Genomic DNA, 15,334 nt, shown 5'->3' with positions numbered 1-15,334 from the left:
CTAATAAGACCACAAATGTTAGTTGTATAATATAGAGTGGATAAAAAGGCATATCAATATCAATAGCTAATGAAGTTATAAGCCGTTGATAAACTGTTTGCCCGTCTTATTTTGTGCAACTAATATCAGTCAAAATTTCGTATGGTGATATCAAAATAAAATTTACCTCAAAGACAAAAAAAGATTAGTAGCTTATAATATATCAGAATTCAGAAGTGAAAGGCAATTAATCTTCGCTATTAGTATAATTCCATCCATCTACTAATTTAGCAGCTTAATCCCAAGCAGTCTAAAAAAATAAAAGTTAACACAAGAAAAATATCACTCTCTAGGAAGTTAAATTTTTAAACAGAAAAGGAATAATGAAACATAAGACCAGGCTGTTAAAGAAGATTAGCAATTAACTGGTGTCTTCTAACTACAAGGTTGAAAGCTACATATCAAAGAAGAGATCTATCTGATCTGCATATAATTTGTCATCTGTTGCTTTCTTCTTTATACGTTGTTGATCAATCAATGACAGCTTAGAAGAACAAAGAGCGAACAAAGAGCTAACAAAGATGGGGAAGACAGGCAAATGGCTTAAAAGCATTTTGAAAGGGAAGAAAGACAAGGAAAAAGACCCCACAAATCAGAATTGTTCTGTTGCAAGTCATGAAAATCCCACCACTCCAATCTCCAATTCTTCACAGACAACGCCGAAAGAGAAGAAGAGATGGAGTTTTCGAAGATCATCAGCCACAGCAGCATCAGCAGTGCCCACCACACCACCACCAATGCACATGACCACATTGGAGTCTGAGAATTATGAGCAGAAAAAGCACGCCATGGCTATGGCGGCAGCTACGGCCGCGGTTGCTGATGCGGCTGTGGCTGCTGCTCAAGCCGCAGCTGCTGTGATGCGGCTAACAGCAGCCGCCAACGAGAAGGCCGGTGCAAGTGAAGAAGCAGCTGCAATAAAAATTCAATCCGTCTTCCGTTCATATTTGGTATGCAACTGTTGAATTCCCTATTGGTGTTGAGAATTTAAATCCCATATTGCGGATTCTAGAATTCTTGGACTCTGCATTTATTTCCAACTGGTTTTGCTTTGGATGCTCTGACTCTTTAACGTTATGTAAAACAGTCACAAAAATGAAATGAGTACTATTGTATTGGCGTTTGTTGCAGGCAAGAAAAGCACTGTGTGCATTGAAGGGACTAGTGAAGTTGCAGGCACTGGTAAGGGGTCACCTGGTGAGAAAACAGGCCAAAGCTACTCTAAGGTGCATGCAGGCATTGGTGACGGCTCAGGCTCGAGCTCGGGCTCAGAGGATCCAGATGGTCGAAGACGAAAATACTGTCAATCCTAGACATTCCACCCCAAGAAGATCTTTGCAGGAAAATCGGTCCAGGCATACGTATAACGTAAGTTCGATAATCCAGCTAAATTCTCTTTGTTTTGTTTTATTTTTACTGTTTTAAGATACAAAAGATAGAATCAGAACCTTGCAGGGATGAATGCTCTTAACCGACTGAGTTTTGTTTCGAATTATAGTATTGTTTCTCTTATTTATTGCATAAATTTCTCAGTAGACCAATGTTGTGCAATGTGGTTGTGCGTAAATGTAGGAAATTGACAGAGGAATGGAAGAAAACATTAAGATTGTGGAGATGGATCTTGGTGAATCAAAGGGAATTTTGAAGAGCAGAAATAGCAGCTATTCAAATCACTCACTAACAGAAAGAACAGAACAACATAGATTTTCCACTCAGTATGCACCAAATCAAGCATACTCAAACCAAGAAACCTATCAGCAGGTCTCCCCGGCTCCATCAGTGCTGACTGATAGGAGCCCCGGAGCCTGCAGTGCACATTTTGAGAACTCTTTTGGCACAGCGCAAAGCAGCCCTCAGTGCTATTCTGCCATGTCCAAAATTGACCCCTCAAGAGCTCCATTCGCTTTCCCTAGGCCGGATTACGGAGATCCCTTGTCCTATGACTACCCATTCCCAAATTACATGGCCAACACACAATCTTCAAAGGCAAAAGCCCGGTCTCAGAGTGCACCGAAGCAAAGGCCTATTGATACAGTTGAGAGGCCTCCAAGCCGTCCGCGGAGGACATCAATGGAGGGAAGGAACATCCCAAGGGCTATGAGGATGCAGAGGTCATCTTCCCATGTGAGTTCAACTGCTCAGAATTATCAGTACCCTTGGTATATGAAGCTGGATAGGTCCACAGTTTCACTCAAAGAAAGTGAGTGTGGCTCCAGCAGTACTGTGCTCACAAACACCAACTACTGCAGTTCTCTTGTTGCATATGATGTGAGTATTGCTCAACCTAAAATCATATAGTACTTGATCAATCTTCAAATTTAATATCTAATCAGGTTTAAACATTTTTTGGGTTTTGCAGGCACATGGAAATAGGTACTAACAACTCATCCATTCCCAAAATGATGCTTTGCCCCAAAGCTTAACAATGCATAGTGTAATTAGGAGAAAGCAAACTCCAATAGGGAATGGACAAACACAGTGAAGAACTTCCTCTAGGTGGTGCAAATGACACCTTTTTATTTATTATTCCTTTCTTTTATTTTCTTTCAATTCGTGTGTCATTGCAAGGAGAAAATCTTGTATGTCATCCGATATACACATGGTGACAGGGTATAATCTCTCCGTTGTAAGATTGTGTATTTTATTTTGTTCCTTTCTTGTGTAGTTTCCCATTTTGCATTTGATGTTTGTAGACACTGGCTAAATGTGTGGCTGAAGTTAAATGTTCAGAACTTAACAGCAGCAAAATGTAATTGAATTGTAATCTGTCCATTGAGAAATTCAGTACGCATGATTTTCCTAGACCAAGTCTAACTCATTTGAAAATTCAATTGCATGCATCAATTCTATTAAGACGTCCGAGGAAATATGAATAAAAAAATTTAACAGTGTAAAATTTGAGGGTTCAATTAAAATACTATATTCACTCGTATAGTTTATAACAATTAAATAACTGACCAGTTTTCGTTTTGATTGATTTTTTACAAAAATAAATTTCATAATTTGGAAAATAAACTTACATTGCAAGATATGAAAGAAATTGAAAAGAGAAAAATTATTTGAAAGGCTCGAAACAAATTTATTTTTGAGCGTCGTCCAATCTATTTTCATCGTCTTTACATGTCCATCAATTCAGCGATTGTTCATGATGGGAAGTTTATTCCTGGTTATTCTCAAGGTTTTGACACTCGAATCATTTCTTCTTTGGGGATCCAATCCCTTGCAACGCACCTACTATTCTTCCTGTTCTTTAGTCTCCTCCTTGGTTTCCTTGGGTTAAGCTTAATACAGATGGTTTGTCTAAAAAAAATCCTGGTCCTGCTGTATGTAGAGGAGTTTTCAGGAATTGTCATGGTCGTTTTCTTGGAGGTTTTTGTCAATGGATTGGTCATCGCAACTCTTTTTTTTTGCAGAGTTATCAGCAATTATTATTGGTATTGAGTTTGCATATCAGCGGGGTTGGCATTATCTTTGGTTGGAAAGTGATAGTTCTAGTGTTACGTCTGCTATTCAATCGTCTGATTTTGATCCTCCTTGGCCTCTTCATACGCAATGGTCTATTTTTTTTTATCGCATTCGGAAAATGACTTTCTACGCATTTCACATATTTCGCGAAGAAAATCTTGTTGTAGACAATTTTGCTAACATGGGCTTGTCTTCTCCATCTTTAACATGGCATGATTCTCCTCCGATGGCGGTTCGTGCTGCTCTGTTTTCAGACTATGTTGGCTTGCCTGGTTACCGCTTCTCAAATTAATGTGCATATCGACATCTAGGTTTGTCTCGCTTTCTTTTTTTCTCCTAACTTTATGGTGTTGTTTGACTTGTTTTGCAGGCTTAGACCTTTAGGTTTGGTTATAGAGGGATTAGGTTTCATGTCCCCCCCCCCCCCCCTCTTTTCTTTGTATCATTCTCTTTCCTTTGTTTCTAGAAGGGTAAGGTTTATGTCCTCCCCTTCTTTTTCGTGAATTCCTTTTTATTGTTTATGTTTTTTGAGGGGTAAGATTTATGTCCCCCCTAACTAGGTGTAACTTATTTTTTCCTTATACCGTCGAGATTTCCCAAAAAAAAAAAATGGAATGTCATCTCCGATGAAGAGCTGAAGGGCTCAATATAGTCCACTTTTGTCAAAAACTCATCTTCAATGGGGAGCTAATTGAAATCTTGAAAAGAGATTCCCAAGCTAAAGGTTTGCTAGGCAAGTCAAACGTAGCCCACTTTGAAGCCTCGGAACCCATTGTTTATGAGGCCCGTGCATGTCTGCTACTGATATAAGGGCTGCGATGATTAGGTGTAGGGATGGGCAACGTTATAGCTGGTGGATAACTGTGGTTATTTACCCATAACCGTTTATGTTCATATTCGCATAACCATTTACTCGTTAGGTAATTGTATAAACAGTTATACTCATACCCATAACCGTTTATAAACAGTTAATCATATCCATAACCGTGTACCCATTTAACCATAACTGTTTACCCATTTAACCATAACCATTTACCCATTTATCTATTTTTGAACCCGTTTATCTTCTTTTTTTTTTACCCATTTACCCATTTTTCACCCATCTACATGTTTTTTTTTAACAACTCGAAAATTACAAAAGAAAAATTTGTCAGAATTTTAGTTTTCTAACAATTAAACACCGTTATAGGTACATTTTAGCATGCATTTCCCTATTTTAATCATTTAAGTCCTCATACAATTCCAATAATTACAATAATAGTTTACAAACGATATGTTTTTTGTTACATCCAAGCAAGTCTTTAATTATAATCCATATGATTACAAAGTAAATTAAAATAAGGAAATGGGTAATAGCAGTCATAAGCGATACCCGTTATAAATTTAATTGAAATAAACTCTGACATAAGTGATACCCGTTAATAGTCAAAATAGTAAATTAAAATAGGGAAATGGGTAATAACAGTCTTTAATTGAAATAATAGGGTTTTATTTTTTTTTTTTTTAATTTTACATATATTAAATTAAATTGGTAGATGGATAACCGTTATAACTGCGGGCAATACTTATAACCGCCAATTTAAATTTCACAAATAAACGGTTACCCATAATAGTAATTGTGAGTTTTAAATGGGTGGATAAGCCCGGTTACCCAAATCTATAGGCATTTTGCCCATCCCTAATTAGTTGTGGCGTTGACAAAAAAAAAAATTAGGTGTGGCGCAACCCATCATAAAATAATAAAACATACTCAAATCCATGGGTATTTTGCCCATTCCTAATTAGGTGTGGCGCAACCCATCATAAAATAATGAAACATCATATCCGAACAGCTGATTTGGAGAAGTTATGACAGCTAACCACGCAAGCAGTTAGAAAATATTTTTAAATGTTCTTAAAAAGCTGTAGTTTTGTGTTTTAAACAAACAAAAAAAATCCTAAATATATATGTAAAAGTTGAATATCAGAGTGCGGAACAAACAAGACTACAAAATAATAGGAATTTTATTGAACAAATTGAGAATGCCGAGACGGCTACAAAAACCCTAGAGACTACATTGTGAATAACTTAATTTCGAATGAATAACAAAGCACTCTATTTATAATAAACTAACCCTAAACCCTAATGCTAACGGGCTAAGCCCAGAAAACCAAATATTAAAGTAAACCTAAATACTAATATTTTCCAACACCCCCCGTCAAACTCATGGCGGTATACGACATGGGTTTGCAAACAAGCAGATGCTGACTGGCTCCGTTAGGCGGACAGACAGACAGGCAGGCTCCGCCGCAACGCGGACAGACAGACAGGCAGGCATGCAAACTTGACTTGACTTGACTTGACTTGCGAACTGGTGAACTTGCGAACTTGACTTGACTAGCAAACTTGACTTGATTCTTGCTGGCAAACTGATTGTGGTTCCGACTGACTAGAGTTGAGAGTATGGAAAGAACCCGTCATTAAATGGATGAGATTTCCATATCTCAATTGTACCAACAAACGGACAACACCAACAACTTGTGTGGCCCAAAAACAAACTTAACTATGTTTTTTTTCCTTGCCCGTGTGGGCCTAAAACCAACAGCAAACAATTTTCTTTTCCTTTTTTTTTCTTTTTTTCTTTCTTATTTTCTTTTCCATTTTTTTTTTCCTTACTCCCCTTTTTCCTTTTTTCGTTTTTCCTTCTTTCTGGACTAACAAATTGGAGATGCATGCCATACACCTCCAGCATTGGTGCGGCGGCGGTACGATTAGGCAGGGAAGGGGATGCGGGTACCATGCAAAGACAGGGCAGTGGTGGGTAGATCTGATTCTGCGATGGTGATGGCAATGGTTTGCGGATCAGAACGGCGGCGGATCAGCGGGGGTAACCTACGGGTTCAATCTTCAGGTTGCTGGCGGCATGGTGTGGGGTTGATGCGAGTGCAGTAACAAGGCACAGACACAAACGGGTCGAACTTTTTCCAGGCTTTTTTTTTTTTTTTTTCTACAAACAATCAAACACAACTAGACAATCCGAACACGAACGACGACAAAAACAAGCAAACAGATACCAACCAAAGCAGATTAAATCCCGAAGAATGAAACCTGCTCTGATACCAAGTTGAATATCAGAGTGCGGAACAAACAAGACTACAAAATAATAGGAATTTTATTGAACAAATTGAGAATGCCGAGACGGCTACAAAAACCCTAGAGACTACATTGTGAATAACTTAATTTCGAATGAATAACAAAGCACTCTATTTATAATAAACTAACCCTAAACCCTAATGCTAACGGGCTAAGCCCAGAAAACCAAATATTAAAGTAAACCTAAATACTAATATTTTCCAACAGTAAATACCTACCTCTTAAAAAAAAAAAACTATATAGGTGTAAATTGTAAATCTTACTGTAATATGATGAAGAAGAAGAAGATGAAAAGACGAAGAACAGAGATATCTTGAGAAGAAGAAAGAGAGAGTCGTTCAATACTAAAGACTATTTCATTACATTTACTGTTCAGAACATTACATACTTATATTCTTTTACACAGTAAACCTTATCTCTTAAGCTATCTTGTAACTACCTAATATAACAACCTTTCTTATCTAATGACAAGTGGCATCTTATTAAGTATTGGATCACTATCCTCAACATCCCCCCTCAAACTCAGGAGAGGAGCAATCGAGCCTGAGGTTGTTGCAGTGGGTCTGAAATAGTGGAGCAGATAGTCCCTTGGTTAGAATGTCAGCAAACTGGTCACTGGATATAACAAAGCGAACTTGAAGGAACTTTTGAGCAACTCGTTCTCTCACAAAATGGATGTCCACCTCAATATGTTTAGTGCTCTGATACCATGTAAATCTTACTGTAATATAATGAAGAAGAAGAAGATGAAAAGACGAAGAACAGAGATATCTTGAGAAGAAGAAAGAGAGAGTCGTTCAATACTAAAGACTATTTCATTACATTTACTGTTCAGAACATTACATACTTATATTCTTTTACACAGTAAACCTTATCTCTTAAGCTATCTTGTAACTACCTAATATAACAACCTTTCTTATCTAATGACAAGTGGCATCTTATTAAGTATTGGATCACTATCCTCAACATAAATAACAGTTTAATTAATATAAATAATATATAATAGTTTATGTGGAGTGATGTACCATAATTTTTTTTAATATGCTAAAAAGAGAAAATATAGCCCATGCATCATTGAAGATGAAAAATTATAATTAAACTAATTATATAAAAATTATAATTTTTAGTGTGCTATAAATAGAGGCTAAATTTAGGACAACCATTAGAGATGACCTAAAGTGAAGACTTGGATAAGAAAGGAATAATAAGGTGGTGTAAACCTGGACTAATGTTGACCCATACTTCAATTAATATTATTATTATTATTATTTGTTGATAAAACTATATGACACGTTATTCCCTTCATTAATCACTCTCGTCTCCATTCATGAGAATATGAGACAAGTATATGGTCTTGTCGAATATCTCACAAGTCGTGAAAGCAACCAGATCCTTTTTTTTATATGAAATTTAAATTTAAATTTTTTATTTTTAATTAAAAAAATATAACTAAATCGTATTATTAAGCGGTAAAGCAAATTGTAATTCATCTTTTTCTTCCCTTTGCTATGGTTTTACTTGAAAGATGGAATGCCTATTTCCTTAAACAAGCCCTTCTCTTTCTAACTCCACCGCACATTATACATGTCTCATACTTTTCTTTCTTCGATTCCTCTTTATAAGTCAACAAAGGCTAACTTCGATAAATTATTATTCATGATTATAAAAGCCTGAGATGTCGATGTGGTGCTACATGTCCATTAAATTATAACGCACATATAATTATTATGTTCAAGTTCTAAATAATCAACCACACATACATGCTAGTATTATAATTTAAATAATCAACCACACATACATTCTCGTATATATAGCCTCGTTTTATTAGTCATCAGATGGCAGGGTTTCATGGTTAATCACATTTGAATTTGATATCAAAGGTTGCGATTAAAATATTATAAGCACATTCATTTATGTCCACCTTTGGTATCAAATCTAAAAATGAGCGACCATGCATTTTTTTCATCACCTAGTGACTAGAGAAATCTTTTTTAGTACACAATTCTTTTTCTATCAAATGGTCGAATGTGGCTCCAATGCTACATATGTTTTAGCCGTTAGATTTGATTTTCACAAATGTTTAGATCTTATATTTTTGATCCCGGCCACTCATTCGTCTATTATTCAATGCCACATTACTGAAGAAATTTCTCAAATTGTCATATATTTTTACATAAGAAGTGCAAGGGTACAAAAGTTGTTTTACTTGAGATAGGCATCCTCATTGTTTTTTGCTTGCTACTTTTTCTTTTTGGAACATTTGTGTTCTTGTTTGGGCTTTGCCTTTCCACAGTTGAATTGATATAGTGGTAACAGACAGCTTGGACAATGCTATGCTTCATGTGCCTGGTTTGTAACTGGATCAGACTTGCTGGTTGTAATGGGCCTTCAATTTAATTTGCTCATAATTTTAGTATAGGAGAAAATTTCACATTATTAAGAATTAGCGTAGAACATTGCTTATATAAAAAAGCAAACAGTATAGAGTTTTTAAGTTTTTTTGGGGCAATTTGTTTAAGTCACAAAATATTTTATGATTAGAATTGAGTCAATCAATATTTTGTGCTTTACGGAGAGGTCAATAAAGAGAAAATCTATTAAGTGGTATTGACTTTAGTTGTTGAGGAAAATAGTTTTTATTGACTTTAAGCTTAAGAGTAGAATTTTAACTTTGTACTATGGTATATTGATATTCCTCTTAACTTGTTAGTTAGAAGTCTTAGATTTGATTTTCACCAAAAGCAAATTCGAACCAAATTATTATAGCTAGCTCATTTTGAAGTTTAGTGTATCGAATGTATTAAACAAAATTTAAGAATAGAATTGTTTCAATTGAAATGAAATGAATATTGACCTTTGTCGATATGTAAACCCATTTATTAACTTAAATCAAATTTCTAAATTTTCTTTTGAGCAACTGTGGGCTAGATAAATAACAGAACTTAATACAAAAGCAACTTTGGGCTAGATAATTAACAAAAATTAATACAATTTTTTTTGGTCCAAAAGCCTTTATTTGCTACAGCCCAATACTTGCTTCCGCTCTTCAATAACATTGGTGGAATATATGTGAGATTATTTTGTTACAATAGCATGGAGCATTTGGCAATATATAGTATATACAGACGGAATGTCATAAATAATGTGGACATAAGTTTTTGGGTTAAATTCAGATTACTATTCAACTTTTAGGGGTGATTTCAAATTAGTCTTAATCTTTAAAAAATTTCTAAATAATTACCTAACATTTTGAAAAGTGGACATATGTTAAGTTCATTGTCATTTAGTGATGATGTCGACAATTTTTAAAGTGGGTTTTTACTCCTAAGTCGTTTATAGAGCTTTGGATTTTGAAATTGAAGCAGTTTAGCTAAAAAAAAATTATGTCTTAAATTGGCTGAAAGAAGTCGATTTGGGAAATTAGAGCTAAAAAAAGTGACGATTAGTAGAGACCAACTTTAGTATGTGTCCACCTCATCATTTAATGCTAGAAACATCATCACTTAATGTTGTAAAGTCATCAGTTAACACAAGTGACCTAATGAATCTCTAAGTTTTAAAATGTTTGGTAGTTATTTGAAATGTTTTACAAGGTTGAGACTAATTTGAAATCAGCCCAAAAGGTTGAATAGTTATATGTACTTAACCCTAATTTTTTCTACAAATATAAATGGCTCTAAGCTAAAACCTGGAGCTGAATCCCATGAGCTTGTTGGAAAAAGCATTCGGCATTCCCTGAAGCTGAATAATGTTCTGCTTTGACCTAAAACCCAGTGTTCTAAAAAGTCTCACCTAAGGTTGTTTAAGGCTTGCCTAGGCGCTTGATGGTTGGTCAATGCCATGATTAATTCATAGGCGTTTAAAAATTAAAAAAGGGCGCCTAGGCAGGTCTAGGGGCTCGTTTAGCCCGCCTAGACTCGCCTAGGCATCTTAGGTTGCGACTCTCACATTGACAGCAAATAGATAACTTTTATTTTACATTTTATTTTTTCAATAAATTGTAAGAGACTTGTTGAATACTTAGGTGAACACTCATTATATGATTGTTCCCCATGTTTTCAATATGTTCTGGTACTTTATAAATTATATGTCATTCTATTTTGCAATTTTTGTATTTTAATACAATTACGTGTTTTTTTTAAGTATAAATAGATATTTATTTATATTTATATAATAAATTTAGTTAAAATTTAAAAGAAAAAAAGCCTAAACCCCCCCCCCCCGGACAGTGGCGGAGCCAAGATTTTAGGTGAGGAGGGGCCTCACATAAATGTGAAAAAAAAATTAAATAATGCATGCTTGGAGTTGTGAGCTAATTATTTTTTAGGCTCTACATGTTTTTTCTATGTCGAAGTTAACCTTCCATTCTCAAGTCAATGAAAAATGCTAGGGATACTATGTTTTTAGACCATATGTTAGAAACCACCTAATGTGACCCCGTTGATGATTGGATTCCTTCTTTGGTGATTTAAAGAAGTAGTCCAACCATTAAGTACTATACAATCATGTGGTCACAAAATATGGCTCAAGTAGTCTATAGCATCACTCCAAGTCGATATAGAATAGATTGGGAATTTCCGAACAAAAAATGAGAATTATGGATTGGGAATTTGGTGAACAAAATATATGAAATTTTAAAAATTTAGTAAAAAGTTAAAGAGAGCAAAGATAAAATATATAAAATTTCAAGAAGCGGAGAAGGAGAAACTCAAAGTTTATTATTCTTCAGTTAGCAATGTAAAAGAACATTTTTTTGATAAAACTAAACTAGACTTTAGATTTTAATTTTAAGAGCTATTGATTTGTTTATAAAATAAGATTGTAAATTTATTTTTAGGACGAGTGTTGTTGGGATTGAAAAGAAAAAGAGACTTCTTATTTTAACTATTAGTGAATAGCAATTAAGAGTTTTGTGTAAACTAAAAGAAGTATAATATTAAGTTTATCCAAATATAATACATAATTATTTAGAAAGGTTAGTTGGGGGATCTTTAGTGAGGGTAGGCCTTGGCCTATGGTGGCCTTAGAGTGCCTCCGCCCCTGCCCGCGGAGACGCCTAAGTGCTAGATTCATGTCCACCACTCGATTAGCACCTCTTAAGACCTTGCTAAAATCTGAAACTGAACTCCAGAATCTTGTCAGGAAAAAAAAAACTAATGAAAAAAGGTTTGAACACTTTGAGTTTTGACGATAAGGACAAAATAAAAGGTAAAGTGAATACTATCATGATTGACTTTTTAGTGTAAAAATGTGGTTTTTCATTCAAGTGAATAATACCAGGAGCTTTTCGTTAAAGTTTCTAAAAAAAAAAGGGTTATTGTTCCCTAAGCTGAACAGTGTTCTCTTCTTATCTATATATATTCATGGACAATATCACCTCTACAGTGTCTACATGCATCGTCAAGACCCAGAGATATTCTTATCTGCACTCATTACCGCTATAAGCTAAGAAATGTCAACTCTAGCTAGATCGGTTGTCAAGGTTTTGGACAGGGGACAACTTGATTTGATTTTAGCTCTCGTACGTACGTTATTTTGTCATTTATTTTGCTCGGAATATTATTGCTTATATTTTTACTGTTCGATGACGGCTAACAACAAAACATTTGTCTGTCTTTGTTCTGTTTGATCCACTGATACAGTTGAACGCATATGTTTTATGTTGGTCAAGTCTTAACTTATAGATTGTATTGATGCATCCTTGTGTTTATATACGTTATTAAACGATGAAATGGGATGGAAGTTTTCACATAAAACCTTTGTTTGTTTGAGCTTAAATCAAACTATAAAGATCACCTTGGAAATCTATCTTGATATGGAAGACTAGCTCTATCATACGTGAACTGTTCCCCACATTTGGTTTTGTAATATTTTATAGGGTGACTTTGGATGCGGTCCCTATTTATCAGAGTAATGCTATTCATACCATATTTTTGTATCCATATTTTCATACCACCTTAGGTGGCATTTGATGTGGACAGCCACATCATTTGAATTAGTCAGATTTTTAAATTTAGTTCATTATTTAATAAAATAATAATTAAGAAAAACTAGTTTATTAAATAATGATTGTGGTATACGAGGAGTCTTTCTCATTCTATTCCTTGGGTTTTGCAAATTTTTCAAATGATGTGGTTGTCCACATCAGATGCCACCTAAGGTGGTATAGAAATGTGGCATAAAAACATGGTATGAATAGCATTACTCTATTTATCAACGTTTTTTTACTGAAACCTTGTTGTTTTCAAATTTTTATTGAAGTTCCTGAAATTAATACAATAATGCATTTCTATGTAGGTTATTATAATTTTAAATTAAATTTTGATATTTGTAGTTAATTACTTATATTAATGAGATTTTAAATAAAATCCAAGATTTGTGGGATTAAAAATATTAAAAAATAAATTATAATTATATAAAAAAAGTATAATTTATCTTAATGACATGATTTGTCACTAATATAAATTATATTAACCCATGATTTGTCATTACTTATATTATTGACATTTTACATACAAAAAATTGGTAATTTTTATACGATACATTTTACTTACAAAAAGTTGGCACCTTCCAAAAAAAGTGGTACGTTTTATAGAAAAGAATGGGTACATTTTGTCTAAAAAACAATGGGTACATTTTAGATTAAAATAAATAAATAAATAGGTCTTACATTATAAAACACAGAAAAAAAAGGTACTTACAAAAAAAAAATGGTACATTTTACTTATAACAAAGTGGTACAAATGGGTACATTATTAGTAAATTATTGGTGAAATAAAAGGTTAAAAAAATGAGTACAAATAAAAGTTTGAAAAGTATGGATACAAAAAGAAATTAATATATGTATACAAACTAAAACTGAAAAGAAAATTGGTACAATTTAAAAAAAAAAAGAGGGGGGGGGGTTGCAAATTAAAATGGTTACAAAGTAAAAATAAAAATATATGATACAAAATTAAGCCATAAATATATATCAAATGTAACGTTTCTAACACTAAATAAATATATTTAAAAATAAAATTTAATTATCTTGACATGGAAAATATTTTATTATTGAAATAATTAATGACATTTATTAAAACCGAGTGACCTTGATGAAAAATTGAAAAGGAATAAGGTTGTTGATGCACAAAACCAGAGGTCTTGGAACAACGTAAATCCGACCGTGAATCTGCAAGAAAGTAAAGAACACAAGATGTATCATGGTTCACCCCAATGTTTGGGCTACGTCCACACTGATATTGTATTTATCTGTTTGTGAGAGGATTGTGAGAGAGAGAGCTTTTATATGTGAGGATGAGAGATTAAGGATTGTGAGGGTGAGGAGGCATTTTTATAGACTAAGGGCTCCTCCCCTTTTTACATATCTGCCCATTCATTTATTACATAATTACATTTGAATTCCCCGAGTATTTATACGAGATCTAAATACGGAGGCCCTAAGTATGGTACAAACAGTAGTCCCCCAAGTCTTCAGTCAAGAGAGTCTTTTGGCTGGAGACTTGAAATTCAGTCCATGTGTGGGCCAAAGTAACTAGATGTCGTCTAGAACTGATACTCAATATGAGGCGGTGCTCAATGTGAAATGATACTCAACTAGAAGTAGCACTTATTGTGAGGCTGCTCGGCTTATGGCTTATGTTGCCTTGGTTGGCTCGACTTGTGGCGTTGAAGGTGAGGGAGTCATTTTTTTATAAAATAAAGGTTCGCTCCTCAATACATAAATGATGGGCTAGAGTTGATGCTCGCGACGAGGCGGTTGCTCAGTAGATGGCGATGCTCTCTAATGATGGTGATAGAGTCTCTTTTATAGAATAAAGGCTCGCTCATCAATACATAAGTGATGGGTTATGAGTGATGCTCGCGGCGAGGCGGTTGCTCAGTAGGCAGCGATGTTCTCTAATGATGGTGAGGGAGTCCCTTTTATAGAATAAGGGCTCACTCCTCAATACATAAGTGATGGGTTAGGAGTGATGCTCGCGGCAAGGTGGTTGCTCAGTAGGCGGCGATGCTCTCTAATGAAGGTGAATGAGTCCCTTTTATAAAATAAGGGATCGTTCCTCAGTACATGAATAATTGGTGCTCTTTAATGAAAGTGAGGGAGTCCATTTTATAGAATAAGGGCTCGCTTCTCAGTACATGAATAATGGGTGCTCTCTAATGAAAGTGAGGGAATCCCTTTTATAGAATAAGGGCTTGCTCCTCAATACATAAATAATGGGCTAAGTCCCCCAAGTATTCTTCATGAGGCCCAGTTGTGGAAACCCAATATATGGTACATAGTGTAGTCCCCCAAGTCTTCAGTCAATAGAATATGTTAGCTAGAGACTTCAAATTGAATCCATGTATGGGCCGAAGTGGAGGTTGTTCGGAGGCGGTATTTGTATATCTTGCACTGAAGCTTTGTAGGTGAAGCTTTGCAAGTGAAACTTTGAAGCGGGAGTTTTTGTAAATGAAGCTTTTGAAGCTGATTGACATGAGTGATACTCATGAATGTTTGATTGACATGAGTGATGCTCATGGATGTTGATATGAGTGATGCTTATGAATGTTAACATGAGTGATGCTCATGAATGTTGACATAAGTGATGTTCATGAATGTTGTCATGAATGATGGTCATGAATGCTTATGTATGATTGTCATGAATGATGCTCATGAATGTTTATGTATGATTGACGTGAGTGATGCTCATGTAT

At 34.8% G+C, this 15,334-nt stretch overlaps 1 protein-coding gene across 1 annotated transcript; it reads left to right on the top strand.

Moving 5' to 3' along the window:
- The first annotated feature begins 342 nt into the window (after window positions 1-342).
- Window positions 343-2,841, top strand: LOC126595528 (protein IQ-DOMAIN 19-like). Its single transcript, XM_050261803.1, has 4 exons — window positions 343-989; window positions 1,171-1,407; window positions 1,612-2,307; window positions 2,399-2,841. Exons 1-4 carry the CDS (start codon window positions 561-563, stop codon window positions 2,417-2,419), a joined length of 1,383 nt encoding a protein of 460 aa, XP_050117760.1. The 5' UTR covers window positions 343-560; the 3' UTR covers window positions 2,420-2,841.
- Window positions 2,842-15,334: the final 12,493 nt, after the last annotated feature.

The sequence above is a fragment of the Malus sylvestris genome, chromosome 13 (genome assembly GCF_916048215.2).
Source record: "Malus sylvestris chromosome 13, drMalSylv7.2, whole genome shotgun sequence".
In the NCBI taxonomy this organism is placed as follows: Eukaryota; Viridiplantae; Streptophyta; class Magnoliopsida; order Rosales; family Rosaceae; genus Malus; species Malus sylvestris.
Note: the sequence above shows the minus strand (reverse complement) of the source record. Positions and strands in the feature narration are given on the sequence as shown.

What these genes read in the sequence shown, in the direction of transcription:
- LOC126595528 (XM_050261803.1), top strand. Translation starts at nt 561, where the DNA reads ATGGGGAAGACAGGCAAATGGCTTAAAAGCATTTTGAAAGGGAAGAAA. An exon ending in GGTCCAGGCATACGTATAAC is followed by an intron (nt 1,408 to 1,611) that starts GTAAGTTCGATA and finishes GCGTAAATGTAG; the next exon opens with GAAATTGACAGAGGAATGGA. An exon ending in GTTCTCTTGTTGCATATGAT is followed by an intron (nt 2,308 to 2,398) that starts GTGAGTATTGCT and finishes TGGGTTTTGCAG; the next exon opens with GCACATGGAAATAGGTACTA.